Genomic DNA, 22,345 nt, shown 5'->3' with positions numbered 1-22,345 from the left:
ATCATTGGCATTTGAAAACTTTATATACGAAAATTGGTATCAGTTCTGCAGTATCGGGGCACATGGTCAGGTTTTCTACTTGAAATGTCTTGAGACTTCGATTGCGATGAAATCGTAGTCACATGTCTCGGAAAAAATGTTCAGAACGTACAATCGGATATAGCGTTTGTAGGATATTTCATCTGGTGTCATTGACGTGTCAGAATTTTAAGAGTGCACACGGCTCAGGTAAAAGAAGAGTTTTTAAAATTGCGCTGTCAGATATCAGAAAAACATCTTGAAATTCATGATGGGAGATAAACAAAAATGCCTAAAAAAAGCATGATTGAATTCAATGAGTTTCCTCACAATGTAATGCAGTGTTTTTTAACCTTTTTTTTGCCCGTGGTCCCCTTTGGACCATTTTTTTCTCTCGTGGCTCCCCTGTTTTACCCAGGGTCTTCGACCCTCATAAAGAAGATCCTTCCTACGTATTGAAATTATTTTTTTAGCGAATTTATACTGAACAAAAAATTTTGTAAATGAGATTGGTCTCTAGACCACTGGGCTAGAATTTATTGAACTCCCCTCTAATCCGAGTTCAATTCAGGGCTGTCTCAACATCATGGGGCCCTAGGCAAAATGATACGCTGGTAGTCCCGTAATTAGCTGGAAGTAACATAGCCCACATATTTACCACTTATGTTCTAAAGTCATTGTAATGCACAAAACCTCATGAGGAGAGGTCACTTAATGGACATGAGGCCCCTGGGCGTGGTCCCTCACAAGAGTGGGACTGACAGAGCAGCAGCATGGGGCCCAATATGATTCTCTTTTTTTTTCCTTTTTTTTTGCACTATAAATTTAATATGGAGGGACCCATAAAAAATCTAGTCAGAAGATCGACGAAAGACCCCATTTTAGGGACCCTGTTGCAAAATATGGGGGGACTTAAGATGGCCCGGTTTTTATGGGTGCTGGATTCTGAAAGTAGTCACATTCCCCTCCCACCCCACCATAGTTTATTTGAGACATATATGCTCAACCCATGGCCTTCGGGCCAAATGTGGCCCTTGGAAGCATCTGATGTGGCCCGTGACCTCAAACTTAATTTTGCAAAAATGAATGAAGCAGCAAATAAGCGCAAATAACCAGGTTCCTTCTTCAGGGCAGGATTACACTTCCGGTGCAGGTATCTGTCCTTTGTGCGTCTTTTTACGGTATGCCGTATGGCCAAGCCTATTACATTTCCTCGTGACCAGAACATCTAGAAACAGAAGGGTCTCCCCCTTGTTCTTTCTCCCTTGTAAATTTGATGTTTTGATGTATACTGTTCAGATGAACTGGGAGCTCTTCAAGTTTTCTCTCTCCATGGCCCCATGTAACGAATGTGTCGTCCATATACCGAAACCAGGTTGATGGCTGGTGTTGTGCTGACGCCAAAGCTTGGACCTCGAATCTATCTATATAAAAGTTAGCCCTGATTGGGCTGCCCATCGCCATCCCTTCAGTTTGTTCATACTATTCACACCATTCCCAATTGAAATATCCCGATGAGGCAGTGTGACTCAAGCAGGGAGAAGGCGTAAGTAGTAGCCTTTTGCACGCCGCCGAAACATGTATCGAAATATCAGAAAAATGTCGCAAACATCAGAAACATGTATCGAAATATCAGGAAAATGTCTTGGAATAATCAGAAAAATATCTTCGTCTACGTCTCAGAATTCGTGATTGTAGGCCCTAAAATATCTCAAAAGGCATGGATGTAGGTCAGGAAAGTGTGTCGAAATTCGTAGTGGTAGCTCCATAAAATGTCTTAAATGGCACGGTTGTACCTTCAAAAAACCTCTCAGAATAGCACAGTTGCATTTTTGGAAAGGTGTCTCAAAATGCCTGGCAGCAGGTCCGAAAAAGTCTTGAAATGGGTGGGGGGGGGGGGGAGTAGTAGGTCCGTAAAATGTCTAGAAATGAGGGGTAGTGGGTTCGTAAAATGTACGTTCCAAAGACATGGTTGTAGGTCCAAAAACCTCTCAAAATATGTGATTGTAGATTCGCAAAATGTCTAAAAGTCCATGGTTATAACTCCAAAAACGTCTCAAAAATCGTGGTTGTAGGTCAAGAAATGTCTTAAAATCATAGATATAGGTCAGAATTTCCTGGAAAGTCTCTGAAAGATCAAAAATGAGCTTGAGAAATGGAATTTAGATATCGGTAAAGTGTCACGAGAAATTCATTTGCATATTGATAAAATCATCGAGGTGAAATTGATTTGTTATCGACAATCAGAGGCGCATTTATGGTTTGCCACCCTTCTCCCATTCTGGTCTAATTTCCTTGACTAATCTTTCCTCGAATTCGCCACCTTGTGTTAAAACCCGCTTGACCTCCCTCCACTCCTGCAAGTATACCTGCGTTTTAAGTCACTCGTTTGGTCACACTCTGTAAGCCCCATTTTTAGTCATTCACATGTTTGTACACTGTTTTGGTTACTCACATGTTTGGACACTGTTTTGGTCACTCACATGCTTACACATGTTCTAGGCCACTCTTGTGGTTGCCCACTGACATGGTTCCTTGCTGGGTCACTCTTTTGATCATTTGCACGTTTACTTATGCTCTAGATCAGTGTTTCTCAACCGCCGGGCCCTGACATTAGTCGTACCGGGCCTTGAGCGATTCCCTGTTTCATTTTCCCTCTTTTATTTCTTATTAGTCGTGTGCATGACCGGGCCTTCCACTCACAAATCAACTGGGCCTTGAGCTTCCCAAAGTTGCTGACCGCTGCTCTACATCACTGTTTCACTTTTGTTCATTCCCATGCTCTAGGTCACTCACTGACCAGGTCCCTCGCTCTATAGGTCATTCACATGATTGCAAACGCTCTAGGTCATTTTTTTTTTTGTCACTCACTGACCTAGCCTCTAGCTGTCTTTGCAGAGGCTACTAATTTATGTTCTACTAATTTTCTTGACCAATCATTCCTCAAATATTCAGCCCCTCTGAACTTACCTCCCGGGGCTATAGCCCACTAATCCCCTCCCCCCCCCCGTAAATACGGCATGTCGGTAATCTTACGATAATCCCACATAATAATCATCCTCAGCCCACACACCAAATTATATTCTTGACCAAAATAGTTATTTCGAATAATTATAAAAAAATAATAACTATTATTGTAACATTTACATGTATTTTGTTTGTTTCTTAGACAACACTAGAAAAGTATCGATAATACAATCCAACAATGGGACGTTGATTTTCCCACTATTGGGCGTTTCTCATTCCGGAACCTACGAGTGCACTGCCGAGAACGGCGTTGGATCGGGTCTCAGGAAATCAGTATTTCTCAGTATTCTTGGTAAGAACTTTCCGATCCTATTAACAGTATTCACAAAATATCAATATCGATCACAAATATTGTAACGTAAGTAATAAATAAATTAGTTTCTTATTAAAATTACATTTGTACTGTGTCTTTGAATTTACGAACACAGTATTTCAGTACTTTTTCCCCGCAATTTGTTATTAGTTGCGTTTGTTGTCACCCCATGGCGCTACGTGTCGGATATTTTAACATGATTCTAGTGTTTGATGTGTGTGTACAGTATTTTTTTTGTGTGATTTATAAAGATGGCTGCTGTATATATTATACTTGCTTGTGACGTGTAATGATCATTATTTCATGATGAGAAAGATTCGTGGTTTGAACATTATCGGGTCGAACCCGTTCTTGAAGCGTTCCTTCGGGGTTTGGCCAGTCCTTTTGATGATGTACTTATGTGGCGGATACACGGCGAGGGGTACCGCAGAATCCGGTAAGTACTGCTTCATTTTGTACTGAATAACTACTGGATAATGTAAATATTTTGATGATAACACATGTATTTTTCGTTTGCTGACTATTTGGTACATGGATTATCTGTGTTAAATATGCGCATGATGTTTTTTGCCATGCTCTAAGGGAGTCATTATAATTTCATGCATATTAGTAATCATGTTTCATGTCGTACTATAAGGTGACCTCGGGCCTGACCAGGGCCGCAACTAGGACTCTGGCCGTTCCCAGAACTTTAAAATTCGATAATTCTACAAACGGTGTTCTATGTTCCCACCTAAAGTTGCCGTTCCCGAAATTTTGCGTCCCGGAGAAATTGCCCCCCCCCCCTAGTTCCGGCCCTGCGTACCATACTCATGTTCTACACGATACATGCTCAATCTAGTCCTCAGAGTCATCTGATGTGACCAGGGTCCTCAACCCCCAATTTTGTAAAAATTAACCAAGTGTCAAATTTTCAGCTTATTTAAGTGACCCGCGGAGCAGTTCCATATCACTTGAGTGGTCTGTGGTACATTCGTGAATAACTTGAGTGACTTGCGGTGCATTTTCGGATCATTAGTGACCTGTGGCACAGTTCCAGGACTTTCAAGTGGCTTGTGATACATTTTGATCTCTCTCAAGCGACACTCGTCGCAGTTACAGAATATTTAAGGGCATGTTCAAAGATCACTTATATGGCCCCGCGGTGCATTTGCAGAAACTTATTAGTGACCCGCAGTGAATTTACAGACCATTTAAGGGACTCTCGATGCATTTACAGAGATAATTTGAGTGACCCTCGGTGCATTTACAGATCATTAGAGTGACCCTCGACACAGTTCCAGACCACTTGAATGGCTCATGGTAAAGACAGACATGACCGCTGACCGCCTAGAGAGACCATCTTAGGATGGTGTGCGCTCTTTCCCACAGGAATAGACGGTCTCGGAGAGTGGTTCATGGTACAGTATATTTACAGATCACCGCTGCACAGTTACAGAGCACTTAAGCGACCGGCGGTGCAGTTCTAGAACCCTTAAATAGCCCATACCATGTTTAAAGATCACTGCAGCAGATCATTTAAATGACCTGCGGCACATTTCTATTCTAGATCACCTTCATACTACCCAAGTGACCCGAGTCACTGTTCCAGATCACAAGTGACCCGCGACGCATTTACACATCACTCAAGTGACCAGTGGCATATTTATATGTTACTTGAGTGACCTGGGGTACAATTCTAGGATTTTTGAGTGGCCTGTGCACATTCTCAGATTATTTAAGTAACCCATTTGCCTATACATACCACCCATATACCTAACCTTTACCCATGGTTCCAAATCATTTGAGTGACCTGCGCTACAGTTCCAGATTACTTTAGTGATCCGCGGTGTATTCACAGACCACAACGGAACAGTTCCAGAGCACTTAAGTGGTCTGTAGCATATTTACAAATCACCGTGGCACATTCTCACGTATCTTAAAGGACCCGCTGCAAATTCACAGATCACTTAAGTAACCATGAACTTGGTTCCAGATCACTTAATTAAGTGGCCCGTGACACGTTATCAAACCAATAAAGTGGTCTTAACCCTCCTGAAAGTTGAATAAATAAGTTTTACACCATACAGATGGGGAGGATTTTGTTGACCAGTCTTTTGCTCTCTAGGTCACTTGCGCAGTTTTGGTCACTCACATGCTTGTTCAGGAGGTCACTGATTTCTCGCTTGCTCAATAGGTTACTTACATGCTTGCACACTTTCTTGGTCGCACTCCCATGCTACCTCTAGATCACTAACACTTCTGGTTGGTCACTGATTTGGTCCCTTGATCACCTCAATCTTTTTTTATCATTCACATGCTTGCACACCTGTTTCGGTTAATCACATGCGTGCATACTTTCTGAATCGCTCACATGCTTGCACATTTTTGTAGTCACTCTCTAGGTCACTTCTATGCCTTACACTTTCTATGTCACTCTTTTGGTCGCTCCCATGTCTCTAGTTCACTCCCATGCCTCATTATTTTCGGTTCGAATATAAACGCATTATTTTCAGTTCGAATATAAACTCATTATTTTCAATTGTATTTGCGAGTATGACCAGTTTTATTACTTTCAATTCAAATACGATTTACTATTTTTCTATTCAAATATGAATTCATCATTTTAAATTCAAATATGAATTCATCATTTTAAATTCAAGCATGAATTCATCATTTTAAATTCAAGCATGAATTCATCAAGTATGAGCATTTGCCATATAGCACACTACTAAACCATAAAATTAGGCCATGTATAATAATGAAATAATGATATATCTATCTGTATAATGTAAACGTTATTATAGTTATTAATTATAATGTAAAATCATTAATTATAATGTAGACTTTCCACTTTTGTTACAGGTTTGCCAGTTATCCAGCCCTTCTCTTTCCCCAGTACATTTACTGAAGGAGCGAGCGCCAAATTCTTTTGTAACGTTTACACTGGAATCAAACCGTACAAATTCGAATGGTTTAAAAATACCAAGAGAATACTGGAGAAAACCGATACCAAATTAAATCGATTTAAAATTTCAACGCAGGCTGATTTTTCGGTATTAGTAATCGATGAAATAAAATCCGGTGACGCTGGGAATTACACGTGTAGAGCAGTGAACTCGGTTGGTCAAGTTGAGCATATGGCTGAATTGGTGGTCAAAGGTAAGTGGCAATAAATTAAGCGATACAGTCGAATCCCGTTATAACGAACTCCAAGAAGACCCGAGAAATCCTTTCGTTTTAACGAATTTTTGTTATAAAGGAATTCCAGGTTTTTGTGCATTGTTCCTATGAAAACGTATCTAGGGGAATTAAAAAAGTGTTTGTTAAAACAAGATTATCGCTGTAACGGTATTCGTTAAAACGGGATTCGACTGTATATGTTCTTATATATATCGATGCATTTTTATGTCCAACATTTAAATTTGTTAAAATTGAAATGTAATTTCTAAAGTTGTTTTCCTGGCTATTCGTACTATATTGCAGTGAAAAAACAGTCAGTCAAAAAGTGTAGAGCTGATTATTTTAGAATTGTTTTATTTGCATCCTTTTGCATTTTAAAGTAAAATTAATCAATGTTTCAGTCAAAATTTACAAATGTTTCGAGTATAATTTACAAATGCTTCTAACACTTCACCAAATTACCTATCTCACCATATTATGATGCCATCCCTAATCGTTTCAAGTCATATTTTACGAAAATATATACTTTTATTTATGATGGACTAAAGTTCTAAGAATAATTGGCAAAGTGTTTGAAATTCATGAAGTTTTTAAAAATGATTGTCTAATTTTTTAAGAATAACTGAAGTTTTACGAACAATCGATCGAAATCCTAAAACGAATAGTTTGAAGAATTGTTTTTCAAAGTTCCAAGAACTACTTTTGAAGCTCTAAGAACTGAAAACTTTCCGAAGTTTTCAGTTCTTAGCACTTTGGAAAACGATTCTTATTACACTGTTGAAAAAAATTAGAGGAATTGTAGTTTTTATTTAATTGGATTTTCAAACATTTTAATCGATAAAATATTGCAAAGAAAATTGATAGGTATTCACAAAGGGTTGTGTCACAAGTAAAGAGTTGATCCTCAACTAAATTTAAATAAACAATATATGGTCCCCTAATAGACTAGTGTACAAATACAAATACAACGCCACAACAGGCAAATTGCCCAACGAGGTGGCTGACTTAAGAACATCATGGATCCCCGAGCCCCTACCTACTACTGCTACACCACACATGCAACCCCCCCCCCCCCGCGGAACCCCCCAACGAATCGGTACATGCGGGAATGTGCGTGTACGTGTAGTGCAATCTGACGTAAAGTTTGTTCCTGTGTAATGCTTGTTATGTGTAGTGCTGCCCCCAGTTTTACTAACTATGAGTGAAGTGTTATGGTTGAATGATCTACCGTTGTAGGACTGTTGCTCTCTGTGGCGAGACTTTTTAACGGGGAGATCGGCTCGCATTTGCGCCTTGAAGTTGGGAACCACAGAAAACCAACTTCAGCCGACCACCACTGTGGGGTTCGAACCCGGATCCTCGCATCACGAGTCCGGCACTATAACCACTCGACCACCACAGCGGCCTGTGGTGGCCGGATATAATCCGGGTTCCAATTACAATAGTGTAATTGGAACCCGGATTATATCAGGGGGATCATAGCGATGGGGGCCATGGGTGGGACTACCAAAGCAGGTGGGACCCTTCAATGACGAGTAATTACTAGGGCTGGGGATCGATTAAAATTTTTAACTGGTTAATCAAAATATTTTATATGGATCAATCGATTGATTAATTGAATTTTAATCGAATATTTTAACATACTACTCGTTTATAGCAAACAGAGTATTAGAAAACTATATAATTATCAATAGCATATAAAAATATATTCAATTCATTTTCACGAATCTATTCGCTGAATGGATGCAAACAAATATGGAAATTGATTAAGAAATTGATTAAGGCCACCCCGAAGCTATTTAATATTGTCGCCTAACTCCATAAACATGAATGTGCAAATTTATAGAGCTTGGAAAAAGATTTTTAAATGTTACTATATGAAACTATGAAACTTTGATAAAAATTATTTTATAAAACTTGAAGAATTACCCAATTAACCAATAAACACATCTGTTATATTCGAGCGAACTTAACTGATCCGCCTATTGGTTGCATTTTTCAAGTTTTATAAACGAACTTTTATCAAACTTTTATAGTGTAATCCCGGCCTAAGAAGGATAATGTGCTTTTCTGGCGAAACTTGGATAGCAAAATAAGTGATCCAGCCAGCTGATAACCTCAAGAGTGAAAATTTGCACATTCATGTCTCTGGCATAAGAGGGACGACAGGCTTGCCATGTCCTGGAATTTCTAACTTGGATCATGTACTTGTTTTTTTAATCAGTTAGTTTGGAAATCATCACTAGTTCTCGATGAATCGACTTGTTTCCTCATGTCGAAGAATCTAATCAAAATATTGATTCAAATATTTTTAAATACGGCATTTGTCAGAAATGTTGCGTATAGGAACATAATTTAAGACATCTAAGCCAAATAAGTCATTAAAATTACAAATTTTTAATGAAAGTTTTAATCGAGTCGGTTAACTCAACTAAAATGTCTAACTGCGATTGACAATTGATCGATTAATCGGACCAGCCCTAGCAACCGAAAATTAGTGACTTAAAAAACTTATTTCACTAATGTTATGAAGAAAGAAGTGAAAAATCATTGGCCGTGTTATGAACCCATATAATACTGTATTCAGTTTGTGATGTTTTTTCTTTCTTCCCTATACACAGGACCGCCAACATGGACGAACACTCCATCCGACATCGACCAGAGGGAAGGATCAACGCTGTCGCTCAGCTGTTCGGCATCGGGTTTGCCGCTGCCGCGCGTCACGTGGTACAAGATGAGGGGTGACGTCACGGCCGGTGACGTCATCCCATCCGCGGATGGAGGGTCGCGCGGTAACGGGACCCTGATCATAAACAAAGCCAACAAAGGACACGAGGGCATCTACGAGTGCAGGGCTGAGAACGGCGTCGGCCCCGGGATCAGAACTCGGATCGGCGTCAGCATATACGGTACAACGTGCGGATCGATTATTACGGGATGGGTGGGAATTGGCATTTCGGGAAAGAAAATCCCAGAATCCATCGCGAAATCGTTGCGCGTGTAGAGCACGTGTTTAGCACTTTTCAGAATTTTTACTGATGCCTATAATAATTTTTCCATTGTTGATTTCTTTGTATGTATTTAGTTATTATTTTTTGACATTTGAACATACAAAGCAAATTGGAGTCTAATTTTCAATTACATTATATTGAATGACCATGAGTACATTTTAACATGATAATATTTGATTGAATGACCTTTACCAACGTATATTTTACGGTAAATGCGATAAATCCGGGTATTATGCATACTTACCAACCAGTTTGGTAAGTTTGATAAATTTCCCTAAATTAATCACCTTTACCGGCGATTATGCAAGCGTCGTTGATAAATATGATAAATTTCCCTAAATTAATCACTTTTATTAGTTTTTATTATTTTTTTAATGTGATCATCACATATTCCCAAGAGATCTTTACGATCTGTCCAGGGAACTGGTTAGTGTTAGTAGACACAAGCCGGGATTATGCATAATACCCATGCATCGTTGGTGAGTTTTGTTAAAAAATTCTCCAAATTTATCACTTTTACCGGTGAGTATGTATAGTACCCAAGCGTCGTTGGTAAAATTTTTACAAATTTCCCTCAATTAATCATTTTTACCGGTGATTATACACAGTACCCAAACATCGTTGGTAAATTTGATAAATTTCCTTAAATTAATCACTTTTATCAGTGACTATGATAATTCATACATGTGTTGCGCTATTATATCGGGATACGATCGTAAAATTTGTTTCCATCATTTCGAGGTTCGACTATTTATATTCATCATACATGTTAGACTCATACTAGTCATTTTTTTTCCATATTTATTAAATTAACCAATTGTATTATGCATATAATCACAGATAAAGGCGATAAATCTGAAGTATTTATCAAATTTACCATCGACGCTTGGTTATTATGTATAAACTCCGGTAAAATTAATAAATTTATCAAACTTACCATGATGATTGGTAATTATGCATAAAACCGGTTATTATATGCATAAAACCGGTTATTATGTATATAATAACCGGTGTATCACCGGTATTATATTATGTATATCACATTTACCGTAACATACACATTGACTAATTTAATATGGCGTCAACGTAAAAATATCAGCACGAACTCTGAACCAACTCTAAATTTATGAATTTATTTCTCGAAATGTTATTAAAAATTGAAAAATGAAATTTATTTTATTGAGAAATTTGAACATGTTTTAAACATTCGTGTGTTTTATTTCAGGATGGTTGTCAGGTAATTAACGTTATAACGAGGTTTTATATAAAACTGTAATTATATTTAAGCAACAAAAATTTCTATCTTGTATTTGGAAACGGTTATGTCTGTTTCCCATAGTGTGGGACAATGAAATACAACATGGGGTCCTAGGGGTTGGCTTAGTGGAGGGAGGGGGCGATGGGACAAAAATAATTCTTCAGATCAGGGAGCGATGACATAAATTATAAATTGGTTTGAGAAACTCAATTTAGTTAGATGTTGATGTCAAGTTGAGTTAGATGTTGGGATTATTAGGTGCCACACACCTGTCGAGGGGTTCAAGTGCGCCAAATACTGATGTCTAAGGAAGTCTGGGTGCCACGGGATCCGGAAATTTCGACCCCGACGTTTCGTTTTCGAAATTTCACTCCTGGTTACGTTTCTTCCACGGTATATTTTGCCCCCTGACATTTTGCATGCCCTGACCATATGACGAACTGTATGAGTGGCGGTATGGGTTGCCATATAAGTGGGTGAGTGTGCCATATAAGTGGTTGACCGTATAGCTGAGCGAATGACCGTATGACTGACCAAGTGATTGGGTTAGTAACCGAATGGAACGACCTCCAGACCAACCTTGGCCCCCGTTCTGTTCCCCTAGGGGATATAAGCTGGTTCGTCTCAGGATACGTAGGCCACGGTGGAAAAAGAATGAGTGACTATATAACTGAGTGAACGACCAAGTGAGTGTGTTTGACTGTATGGTTGAGTGAATGACCATGTGTATGTGTGAGTAAGTGACCGTATGAGTGCCCAAGTGGCTGGCTGTTTGAGTGTGTGGTGATTCTTTGGTTAGAAAAGAACCAAGTGATTCTTTGGTTAGTGACCATATAAGTGGGTGATTAAGTTAATGTGTTTGGCAATTGTTGAGTGAATGCCGTATGTATGAGTGACTAATTGCCGGACTATGAGTGCGAAAGTGCGTGGCCATGTGGGTGTCCATTTTCGTGCTCAAGTTAATGACCGCATGTAACAGAGTGACCGTATGAAATATCAAGTTAGTGACTGTATGGGTGATAACACACTCATTTTGTCTTTAATGCGGTCACATACTGTCACTCTCATATGGTCACTCACCCTTCAAGTGGTCACTCATATGGCCACTCACTTGGTCACTCCCACGGTCAGAGCAGGCGAAATGTCGGGGGCCGAATTTGTGTGCCCATACATCGGTTCGATCATATGCAAAGATGTTTCGTATTGACTACTCAGTCCAGGGGTTCTTCACGGAGGGCCGCATGAGACAAACACATACGTAGTTACAGAATATATACGTATATTCTGAAATACGTATATTCTAGAATAGATAATTTCGCAATTATTTTTAGAACGTATTTCAAAACTAACATAAGAAATAATTTCGGAATTAATGATGAAATTATTTTGAAGGAAATTTCAAAATTAACTAAAATTCATGCTTAATCAAAAAAATTTCAGAATCGATGGGGGGGGGAAATAATTGCAGAATCGATGAAAAATAATTTCAGAATCGCTGAAAAATAATTTCAGAATCGATGGGGGGGGGAAATAACTTCAGAATCGATTAAAAAAATAATTTCAGAATCGCTGAAAAATAATTTCAGAATCGATGGGGGGGGGGGAATAATTTCAGAATCGATTAAAAAAATAATTTCAGAATCGATGGGGGAAAATTGCAGAATCTATGAAAAAATAATTTCAGAATTGATGGGGAAAATAATTTCAGAATCGATGGGGAAAATAATTGTAGAATCGATGAAAAATAATTTCGGAATCGATGGGGCAAATAATTGCAGAATCGATGGGAAAAAAATAATTTCAGAATCGATGAAAAATAATTTCAGAATCGATGGGGGGGGGGAGAAATAATTGCAGTATCGATGGAAAAAATAATTTCAGAATCGATGGGGGAAAAATAATTTGACTAGAAAAACAACGTGACAAGCGATGAGAAATATTATGGAATCTATGAAAAAAAATTTGGGAATCAATGAAAAAATTTCAGAATCGATGAAAATTCATATTTAATAGAAAAAAAAGTCCCAGAGTAAGTAAATTTCTCCAATGACATAGGGCGCCGGTTTATTAGGAGCCCTGTGCACCGTCGGCCCATCCGTTAAGACACCACATTGTAGATCAAGCTACCGCAATATCACTTGCTGGCCCTCGGGCTTCATGTAAATTTTGTTTTGGCCCGCAATGTCAAAGATTGAAGACCCCTGGCTTGGTCTAAAGACGTGTAGGTGTGACGTGACATTTTTATCCAATGACAGAATATGATTAAGCGAACTCGGAATTTTTTTTCCCAGAAATATGTAAAAATACGAAATTTTATGAGGATATCCATTATCTGATTACTAGTGTCTTACAAAAAAGGAAATTATCACAAATTATCCTGTAATTTGATGCCCAAATATTTCCTATTTCCAGTTCCTGCTCGCTTTGAAGAGAAGTTCTCGGTCGTGACGGTCAAGAAAGGCGACAGCGCGAGCCTGCGATGTATGGCCATAGGTGACCAGCCGCTGTCGGTCATTTGGCGTAAGGATTCCAAAGAAATGCGGAAATCAAATGGCGGGCGGTGAGTATGCGCTACATATCTACAATTCAGGGTTGCACAATGCACAGCCTTCCGCCCACTATGGGGTTCCATTCGTCCCGCCAAAGTTATTGCGGGGAAAAGTGTTAATGCTCACACCAACACAATAAACACCTGCCCTTCTGAACCCGCCGCCCTGGGCGATAGCTCCCCGAGCCCCTGTAAATACGCCACTGATCATTAAAACATTTTAGTATGATATTTTGCTATTATATTTTTAAAATTTTATGTACCAAAATCTAAAGTCTCAGCTTAGAGGTGTCGCGAGTTCTCGATACCAGAATCGTTGATCATTTTTGTCGCGCCACGGTCATTTTCTGCACACGAGGGCTAATTAGATAGGGACCTACAATTCACTGCCGATTCCGAACGGCAGTCTTGTTTTTTTTTTATACTCGTCGAGGGGTTTATGCGCTAACCCCTCGATGGGGGACTCCCTGCGGTAGCAATTTTTTGCTGTGGTCAAGTCGCCGTTTTTTTTTTTGACACAGGGTTATAACATAGATGGCTACCGCAGGGAGTCCCACACCGAAGGGTTAGCGCACCAACCTCTCTGGATATACTGCACAGCGTCGGCCTCCTATATCCCATGGCAATAGGTGAAATGGCCTACAGTGACGTGACGAGCTTCGTGCGGAGGCCTTGTTTTATAGGGGGGGGGGAGTGTTGGCTGGAGCTTGGTACCAGCTGACGTCACTAGCCTGTAGAACCAAGTGCGCTTCCCGCTTTGCTACCTTGTTAATTACGGCAGTTGGCACTGCCTGGTAGTTCCGTACTGCCCATTCTAGTAAATTCTATCCAAAATTATCTTTTCGATTATTTCCCTTAGTTTCTGTATATTTATGAAAACGTGGGAAGCTGTTGGTCCCACTCCTACATCAACACATTTTCAGGCCCTGGGTTTTCATCTCCCCCTCCTGGGACGGTGAGCTGCAATCACCCATCCAAGAGCGTCCCATGCATGTTCGATAGAAGCATCAACATGATGCGTGTCCAGGCCATGACAACTTCGCTGCCTTTCTGGGATGTTGGATGAAATTCATCGGGATCTCTCCTGATCATGCAATAAGCTTAAAGGTTGCTTTACTCTATCCCTTAGGGCAGTGGTTCTCAAAGTGTGCGTCGCGGGTCTTGTGACAGAGTTGTCGCAAGAAGTTTGTGCATTGATGTGTACCCGTTCAGTGCTTTGGAGTAATTTCTTTCTAGACAATTCTGGAGAACCGCACATAATGATGATAAGGCAAAGGCAGCCACGGATTCAAAAAGTTTGAAAATAACTGTCTTGGGGGTCATACGGCAAGTTGGGAACATGACGTTATAAATCCTGCCAGTAGAGGCCGGCAGAACTCTGAATCGAGTACCAGAGTTCAGCGGTTCAAGAGAGGGGTACTGCTCTAATAATTTTTTTTACCCCGGGTGTGGCAATGCGTATGATACAGATTATACACCCGTAAGTGGCCCCCGGAAGCCAGGTGTGCTGCGGGGAGCGTTGTTTATTGTATGTGTCTGAGCACCCACTGAATTCATTCAGAAATCTGAATTTCCTGTGTAAATATCAAGATGAGCACCCACAAATTCAAAACACTTCCAAAGCAAATATATAAAAAAATTCTTATATATACAGTGTTTTTGAAGTTATTATCATTAGGGTTCGGATTTCTATGACTTTGCATATTTTTATGCGATTGAGCATTTCTTTCATGATTTTCAGTAACTTTAAGACATTTTTTCCATACTTTTCAGTGTAATTTCAGTGTCAATCCTTCTAAAGATCCAAAAGCATTTAATTAAATTGCTATTTCTTCGGTTATAGATACGAAATATTTGAAACGCTCACCCCAGAGGGCTTGAAATCGGAGCTGGTTCTTCGTGAAGCCGACAGGAGCGACGGTCAGCTGTACACCTGCATCACTGAGAACCCGTACGGAAAAGACGAGAGAAGCATCAAGCTCTTAGTAATGGGTATGAAAGCTGAATTTACGTAACTTATACATAGCGTGCAGTTACTCAAGTATATATATATTATACATCCTTGTGTGCTAAAACTTCGGATTTGTGAAATGTAGAGCCGGCACCGAAAAGTAATTTGCAAGAAATTCTGTATTTTTAAATGCAATATTCACGGAGGTATTTGACTTCGAAATTTTCAGCATTTTTTGGAATTTTATTTTTTCCAGCAATGATTGCGAGTGTGGTTCGGAAATTGCTAAAATGTAAATTCAAAGTTTGAAAATTATGGAAAACAAAATTGCAATTGTGACGAAAAAGGGTAATGTTCACTCTTCAATAATTTCAATAATGAAGCCTTTCCAGTCGAGTTGTTTCACAACGAAACCATCTTTTCATAGGCGTGTTTTACGTGACCAGTGGTCAGGCGCGGATCCAAGGTCAATGTGGGAAAGACCACTTATTATGTAATCTCGAGGATCGCCCCGTATTTTACGGGACAGATTGGTTTTTTCCTCGTATTATCTGGCTCTGAAGAGGGAAGATCACACCCCCGGCCCCCTCATACGATCCGCGCTTACCAATGATTTGAAGATGAAACTAGCAATGTTTCATGCAATTTGATTCCATCTGCCGAAGAGACATTTGCAGCATGTTATGTGTTTTCGTTTTCTTCATTTCACTTCTTTTAAGTGTGGAAGTCCACGGTGTTTTTTGAACTTGAAGCATATTATACAACTCGATAAATCCGATACCAATAGCGAGAAAAGTAAGTGTTTGACTCAGCAAGTTGTTGTACTCCATTACACTTGACTGCTATATATGACAGTGTAGGTCAGTGATTCCTAACGTGGGCGTTAACACCCCTTTGGGGGGCGATGGAATGTTCCAAAGGGGTGGTAGAAGTTACGGGTATAACATAGGATCCTATGGGTTAGATTGCGTGGGGCGATGACTGAAAAAAATTTTTTGAAGAAGGGGGCGATGGCACAAAAAAAGGTTGGGAAACTATGGTGTAGATGAAGTAAATAAGCTAATAATAGAAAAGGCAAATGTTAACGCAGCGGATGAAATCGACCAGCTCCATTACACTTGGCTGCTATTCACGACCATTTAGGTATAGTAAATGTCCGCCTAAGAGCAGAAGGAATAGGTACTGATGCAATGGATGATATATATATATATACAGGTGTACTCCATTACACTTAGCTGCTGCATGTTTGGTCCCTCGAAAGGTTAAATAATTATATTAATATAATTTCTCGTTAGGGAGGGATGAAAACTATCGGGATAAGTATAATAAGCGATGAAAAACATTTGTATTTTAAATGCACAATAAAATAATATATCTAATGAAATAACCAACGGCGTTGAGGTCATTTCATTTGTTCACGGTCCCTAAAAATGGAGATCGTCAAGCCAATAAGATCATTCCAACACCGCGATAAGTCGCCAAAATATTCTAATTTTTCATCTGTTCTGTCAAGTGTTTGCAAATGATGTTTCAAAGCCGGTTCCACATTTAATAATTGAAGACTTATTATTTCTGAAAAATGATTTACTTTTATGTACACGACCCCTCCAAAAAATTACGACGTATCAAGAAAACATTGTCAAAATTCAGAACTTTTTATAAGGGGCCGTTCAAGTATTACGTCAACAACAAATTTTTAGCCATTTTTGGCCCCCCCCACACCTTCTCAGCGAAACTCTGACCCCCCCCAGCCCGTCAGCGAAATGCATTGCCCCCTATCTCCTATCGTATATTGTTGGGATCAGAAACGTACGCGGGGGGGGGGGGGCATAGGGAGCTCGTGCGCCCCCAGACGATAAAAAATATTGTTTAAAAAAATTTCGACAGAAAATTGAATGGTAAACCTTCACCCGCGGACCAAATGTGGCCCTGAAGGTTATCTGATGTGACTTGCCCTCTCAAAACCAATGTGGTAAAAATGAAGTAAGCGACACATTTATAGATCGCTTAAATGAGCCGTGGCACGATTCCAGAGCATTCAAGTGGCCCGTGACACATTCAAAAATCACTTAAGTAACCCGCGACACAGTTCCAGAACACTTAAACGATACGTGACGCATTTAGAGATCCCTTGAGTGACATGTGACGCTATTTCAGAGCAATTAAGCGGCCCCCGGTGCGATTCTACATCACTCAAGTTACCCGCGGAAGATTCCCAGATTACTTAAGTGATGCGTTGCGCAGTTCCAGAGCACTTAAGCGGTCCGGGCACATTTCCTGAGCACTTAAGCGGTCCGGGCACATTTTCGGAGCACTTAAGCGGTCCGGACACATTTCCTGAGCACTTGAAGGATCCGTGAAACATTTAGAGATCGCTGAAATGGAAATCGGAAACCCCTCCACCCCCCTCGATGCTGACGTAATACTTGAATGACCCCTAATTGGAAGTACGCTTCTAAATTCAACAGTTGCAGAGATAGTTCGATGGACAAGCAATTTGAAACACCATGTATATTGTCAAAGTATGGTTTTAAATTCCTTTTCCATGTCTCATTAACAGAGGTGCCAGCAACGCCTCTCGACCTGAAAGTCGTAGAAGTCTGGAGCCGGAGCGCAAGTGTCACTTGGTCACCACCATTTGCTGGAAACAGCCCGATTACGAAGTATATTCTACAATACTGGAGGGATACAGGTGATTTTTTTTTCCCCCACCGTATAATTTAGTATTTGACATTAAGTTTCATTCGAAATTGCAATGACGATATTACAATGTGATTTCGGAACGTTCTATAGATAGATAGATAGAACCGCTCACAACCCCGGACTGATGCAAAGCACCTTACTTCCGTTCCCTCAAAAGAGGCAAAGTTGTGTCGGAAAAGTTAGCAAAGATTTATAGTAGTGGCTCCCCTTGCCCCGTGCCCGCAAGTTTCGAATTACTCGCGTTCTCCCCAGGAAGACAGCCATCAACCAATGCAACATACAAGCCATCTGACAAAAATGGGGGACTGAATCCAATGACTAGGGAGAAAAATTGCACGTGCGCCCAGTGGCACATAAGGGCCGGAGACCACAGCCTGGGATTCCGAAAGAAATGTGGAAAAGACTTGTGGGCAAGAAAGAAGAGGAAGAAGCTGGCAAGTTGAAGTGGGAGAGCTTTGAGAATGATCAAAATACACAATACACAATGTATACAAATTACATATATACAGCGCCTCGACTGTGACGGGAAACGAAGACTGTGACGGGAACGTTCTATAGATGTATTTTAAAATTTAAGTGTTTACTAAGAGTATTTATTAAGTGTATACAGACACATTTATGGTTATGCTTAATCCAAGTACACTGTCATCCAAAATTAAGAAAATTTGCGCATTCTGTGGAAGTAAAAAAAAAATGATGGGCAAATTTTTTAATGAAATTTGCTATAGACGCACAGTTGACACAATTTCAGCCCCCACCCCGGATGATTTTAGATGGAGGCCAGCTATTGCCCTCCCAAGGACTCCCCACATGACATACATCAGGTATGTGACATACTTCCACCGGGGCCACCTCAGGGTGTATAATCTGTATCATACGCATTGCCACACAGGGGTAAAAAATTATGAGAGAGCGGCACACCCCTCTCTGGAACCGCTGAACGTTGGTACTCGAGTCAGGGTTCTGCCGGTCTCTACTGTCAGGGTTTACAACGTCATGTTCCTAACCATTGGCATACGCATAGGGGGATTTTGGGTTTCTAACCCCCCCCCCCCCACCCCACCCCGAGCCAAGATTATAATGTTATTTTGCAGGGGGGGGGAAAAACCCCTTCAGAAGGAAAACAAATCTGAAAACCCCCCTCGAGAAAATTCTGCGCACGCCTATGTTCCCAACTATTGCCGTATGACCCCAACGCAGTTATTTTCAAAACTTTTTGAATCCGTGGCTCCTTTTGCCTTGTCATCATCCATGTGCCGTTCCCTAGAATTGTCTAGGAAGCAATTACCTCAAAGCACTGAACGGGCATACATCAATGTACAACTCCTTGCGACACCTGGTGACGCCTCTGGGAACCGCGGCGCACACACATAGGTAGGAGTGAATCAACCTTTAAGCTTATACCATTATCAGGAGAGATCCCGATGAATTTCATCCAATATTATTATATGAACATCATCCATCGAAAGGATTCGCTACGGCAGTGAAGTTGTCATGGCCTGGACACGCATCGTGTTGGTGCGTCTATCGAACATGTATGGGACACTCTTGGGTGTTTGATTGCAGCTCACCACCCCACCCCGGGGAGGGAGAGATGAAAACCCAGGGCTTAAAACTGTGTTGCTGTAGGAGTGAGACCAACGACTATGAGGACTCGTGAACTGTCTTAATTCCAGTATGATGTCGCGTATTGATGTTGGGAATTTAGACGTTTTGATGCCATAAACGTGTATAAGGATGGTCCCATATACTGTACATACTTGTCTAAAACCAGGACCACACTCGTATCAAACATGACCGTATAGTCATTCCTAAAAATTTACTTCCAATGTTTGCCTTCCCCCTGATGAAAAGAAGCAGCGGCGGCATAGGATGGATACACGCTGGCCCACAATGTTCCTTGGAGAATACTTGCTTCCAAAACACTCTGTGTTGTGACTGCTGGTGTCATTGGACCAATGTGTGGTCAGACGGATTGGAAGATGGGAAAAGACTGAGGCTTCTTTGACTTAGGTTTGAAGCTGGAATGTACTGGTCGTTCTGTTCGACCAGCCTTCCCATATCAGCCTCCAATATTTGACAATCATTGCCAATGGTGGAGCGGTCACACTACTTGCCCAAGACCATCTTTGGAAATCATTGGGCCACACGCGAGGGTTGCCCTGGCTTAAAGATGTTTAGACCCCCCCCCCCCAATAAACTTGTCTAAGGATATTTAGGTGCCCTACACTTGTAGAAGGATATTTAGGTCTGCTGCTTAACATGTCTAAGCATTTTCAAGTGCCATACACCTGCGATACCTATGTGATCCACGCACCACAAATAATGTCAAGGATATTTAAATGCCGCACATCTAAGGTTTTTTTAATATCTCTTGTTTGCCTAAGAATCTTTAGGTGTCACACACCTAAAGATTCACGTGAAAAGGTATTTAGATAGCACACCTATCTAAGGGTGTTTAGGTGTCAGACACCTGTCTTAAAATGTTTAGGTTTCATATACCTACTTGTTTAAGGAGGTTTAGGTGTCATATACTAGCTTAAAGATGTTCTCAAACTCCTGTCTAAGAACTTTTAAGTTCCATAAAGCTGTCAAAGCATGTTTAGGTGTCTGTCAAAATATTTTTAGTTCCTATACACTTGTCTAAGGGAATTTTTAGGTCCCATATGTCTATCTAAGGATTTTTTATTAGGATTAGGTGACAACTATTGAGGTGCCTGAGAGGACAGCTGTCAACAAACACAACTGTCTAAGGATGCTTGGGTGCCACACATCTATCAGAGAACGTCTTAAACTAAGTGGCCTCAACCACAACCTTTCAGTCATAGTATGGTGAGACATACCATATGGCTATCACTCGCGGGACAGAAACTAGTGCACCTATCGTGAGAGTCAAACAGGACCATGTTCCGTATTATTAGTCATGTCCGATTTCGCAACGTAGGTTTTCGGGTATTCCCGAGCCTTAATGACGATCATGAGTGCGTACTATGACCGTTGTATATAGTCTCTTAATTTCGACAACCAATGTACATGTGTGTATAATATTATAATTAGCAGTTTCCGGTGGAAGACACAGACTCGAAGAGAAAGCAGTGACCAGTGCTCAGACCTCTGCTCTCATCAAAGACCTACATCCTGGCACTAATTACGGACTCGCCGTCATCGCTGAAAATACTGTCGGACGGGGCGAGCCGTCCGATGTGGTCGTGTTCAGTACAGGAGAGGAAGGTACGTGTTGCCACTTTGCTGTGTGACGAACTGCACAGTGGATCCCACTTATAACGTTTTTTTTCTCTTCAAAAAACCGTAACGAAAAAATGTAAGTGGAAAACACTTAAAACGGGAAATCGTAATGGTGCTGCTACCACGAAACTTTTAAGTCTTTTAAGCTGGAAAACGTTATAAACGGGAACGTTGTAAGCAGGATCAACAGTATATACTATTACAAATTTGCGGAAAATTCACCGTCACGCGATTCACGGATAAGAAAAATTCCCCGACGACAGTTCGTCACCAGTGAGTGAATAACCGAGTAATTGAGCTATTTGAGTGAATTCGTGAGTAAATGAGTGATCGAATGAATCGGTGAGTGAGCTGTGGAATAAGCTAGTGAAGGGGTTCTCAAACTTTTTCACCCGTGGTGCCCCATATCCCTAATCGACGCTTATCCGTGGCTCCCCAGAGTGGATCAACAAAGAAACTCTTCGAAAAGCCTTTGTCGAGCCGCCGCTGAAAAAGCTAGAGGCGCACAGTTTGAGAACCCCTGAGCTAGTGAATGAGTGACCGAGCGAGTCACTAATGAGTTGGTGAATGGGCTAGCGAGTCACTAATGAGTTGGTGAATGAGCTAGCGAGTAAGCTAGGGAAGGATTGAGTAATGCGTGAGGGACCGAATGATTAAATAGACATAGGACATCAAATAGACATAGACTCATTGACATAGGACAATGAGTGACCTTATGTGTGAATGGCTAAGTGACCAAGTGAGAGAGAACCGTGTGAGAGTGACTGAGTAACTGTGGGAATGAGCGAGACAATGAACATATGATTGAGCGATGAATGACCAAGTAGATGAATGAGTAAACATATTCATGACCAGGTAACTGACCGTGTGAGTGATTGATTGAGCGAGCGATTGGGTGAATCGATGACCGAGTGAGTGAACGACCGTATGAGTGACTCACCCGTCCCTTCACTTGCTCACTCACTAACTCCCTGACTATTTGCTCAATGGCTCACTCAGCTGAGCTCACTCGCTTGCTGTCACACTCACTCACACTGTCGATCAATTGCTTGTCGGTGAATTTTCCGCAATCGTGACTATTACAAACCGACTTAACCATATCGACAAT

General features: G+C 40.8%; 1 protein-coding gene across 1 annotated transcript in view; it reads left to right on the top strand.

Moving 5' to 3' along the window:
* LOC149065202 (cell adhesion molecule Dscam1-like) overlaps positions 1–22,345 on the top strand; it is a 50,253-nt gene that overhangs the window by 14,064 nt on the left and 13,844 nt on the right. Inside the window, exons 12-16 of the mRNA XM_089254327.1 lie at positions 3,188–3,337; positions 13,202–13,349; positions 15,181–15,329; positions 17,849–17,980; positions 21,052–21,222. Of these exons, the coding sequence (XP_089110453.1) occupies positions 3,188–3,337; positions 13,202–13,349; positions 15,181–15,329; positions 17,849–17,980; positions 21,052–21,222 (750 nt within the window). The remainder of the gene's footprint in view (positions 1–3,187; positions 3,338–13,201; positions 13,350–15,180; positions 15,330–17,848; positions 17,981–21,051; positions 21,223–22,345) is intronic.

The sequence above is a fragment of the Pholcus phalangioides genome, unplaced genomic scaffold, assembly GCF_987345545.1.
Source record: "Pholcus phalangioides strain wild (caught in Gottingen) unplaced genomic scaffold, Ppha-v1.0 ptg000041l_1, whole genome shotgun sequence".
Taxonomy (NCBI): domain Eukaryota; kingdom Metazoa; phylum Arthropoda; class Arachnida; order Araneae; family Pholcidae; genus Pholcus; species Pholcus phalangioides.
This window is presented reverse-complemented; position numbering and strand designations above follow the sequence as displayed.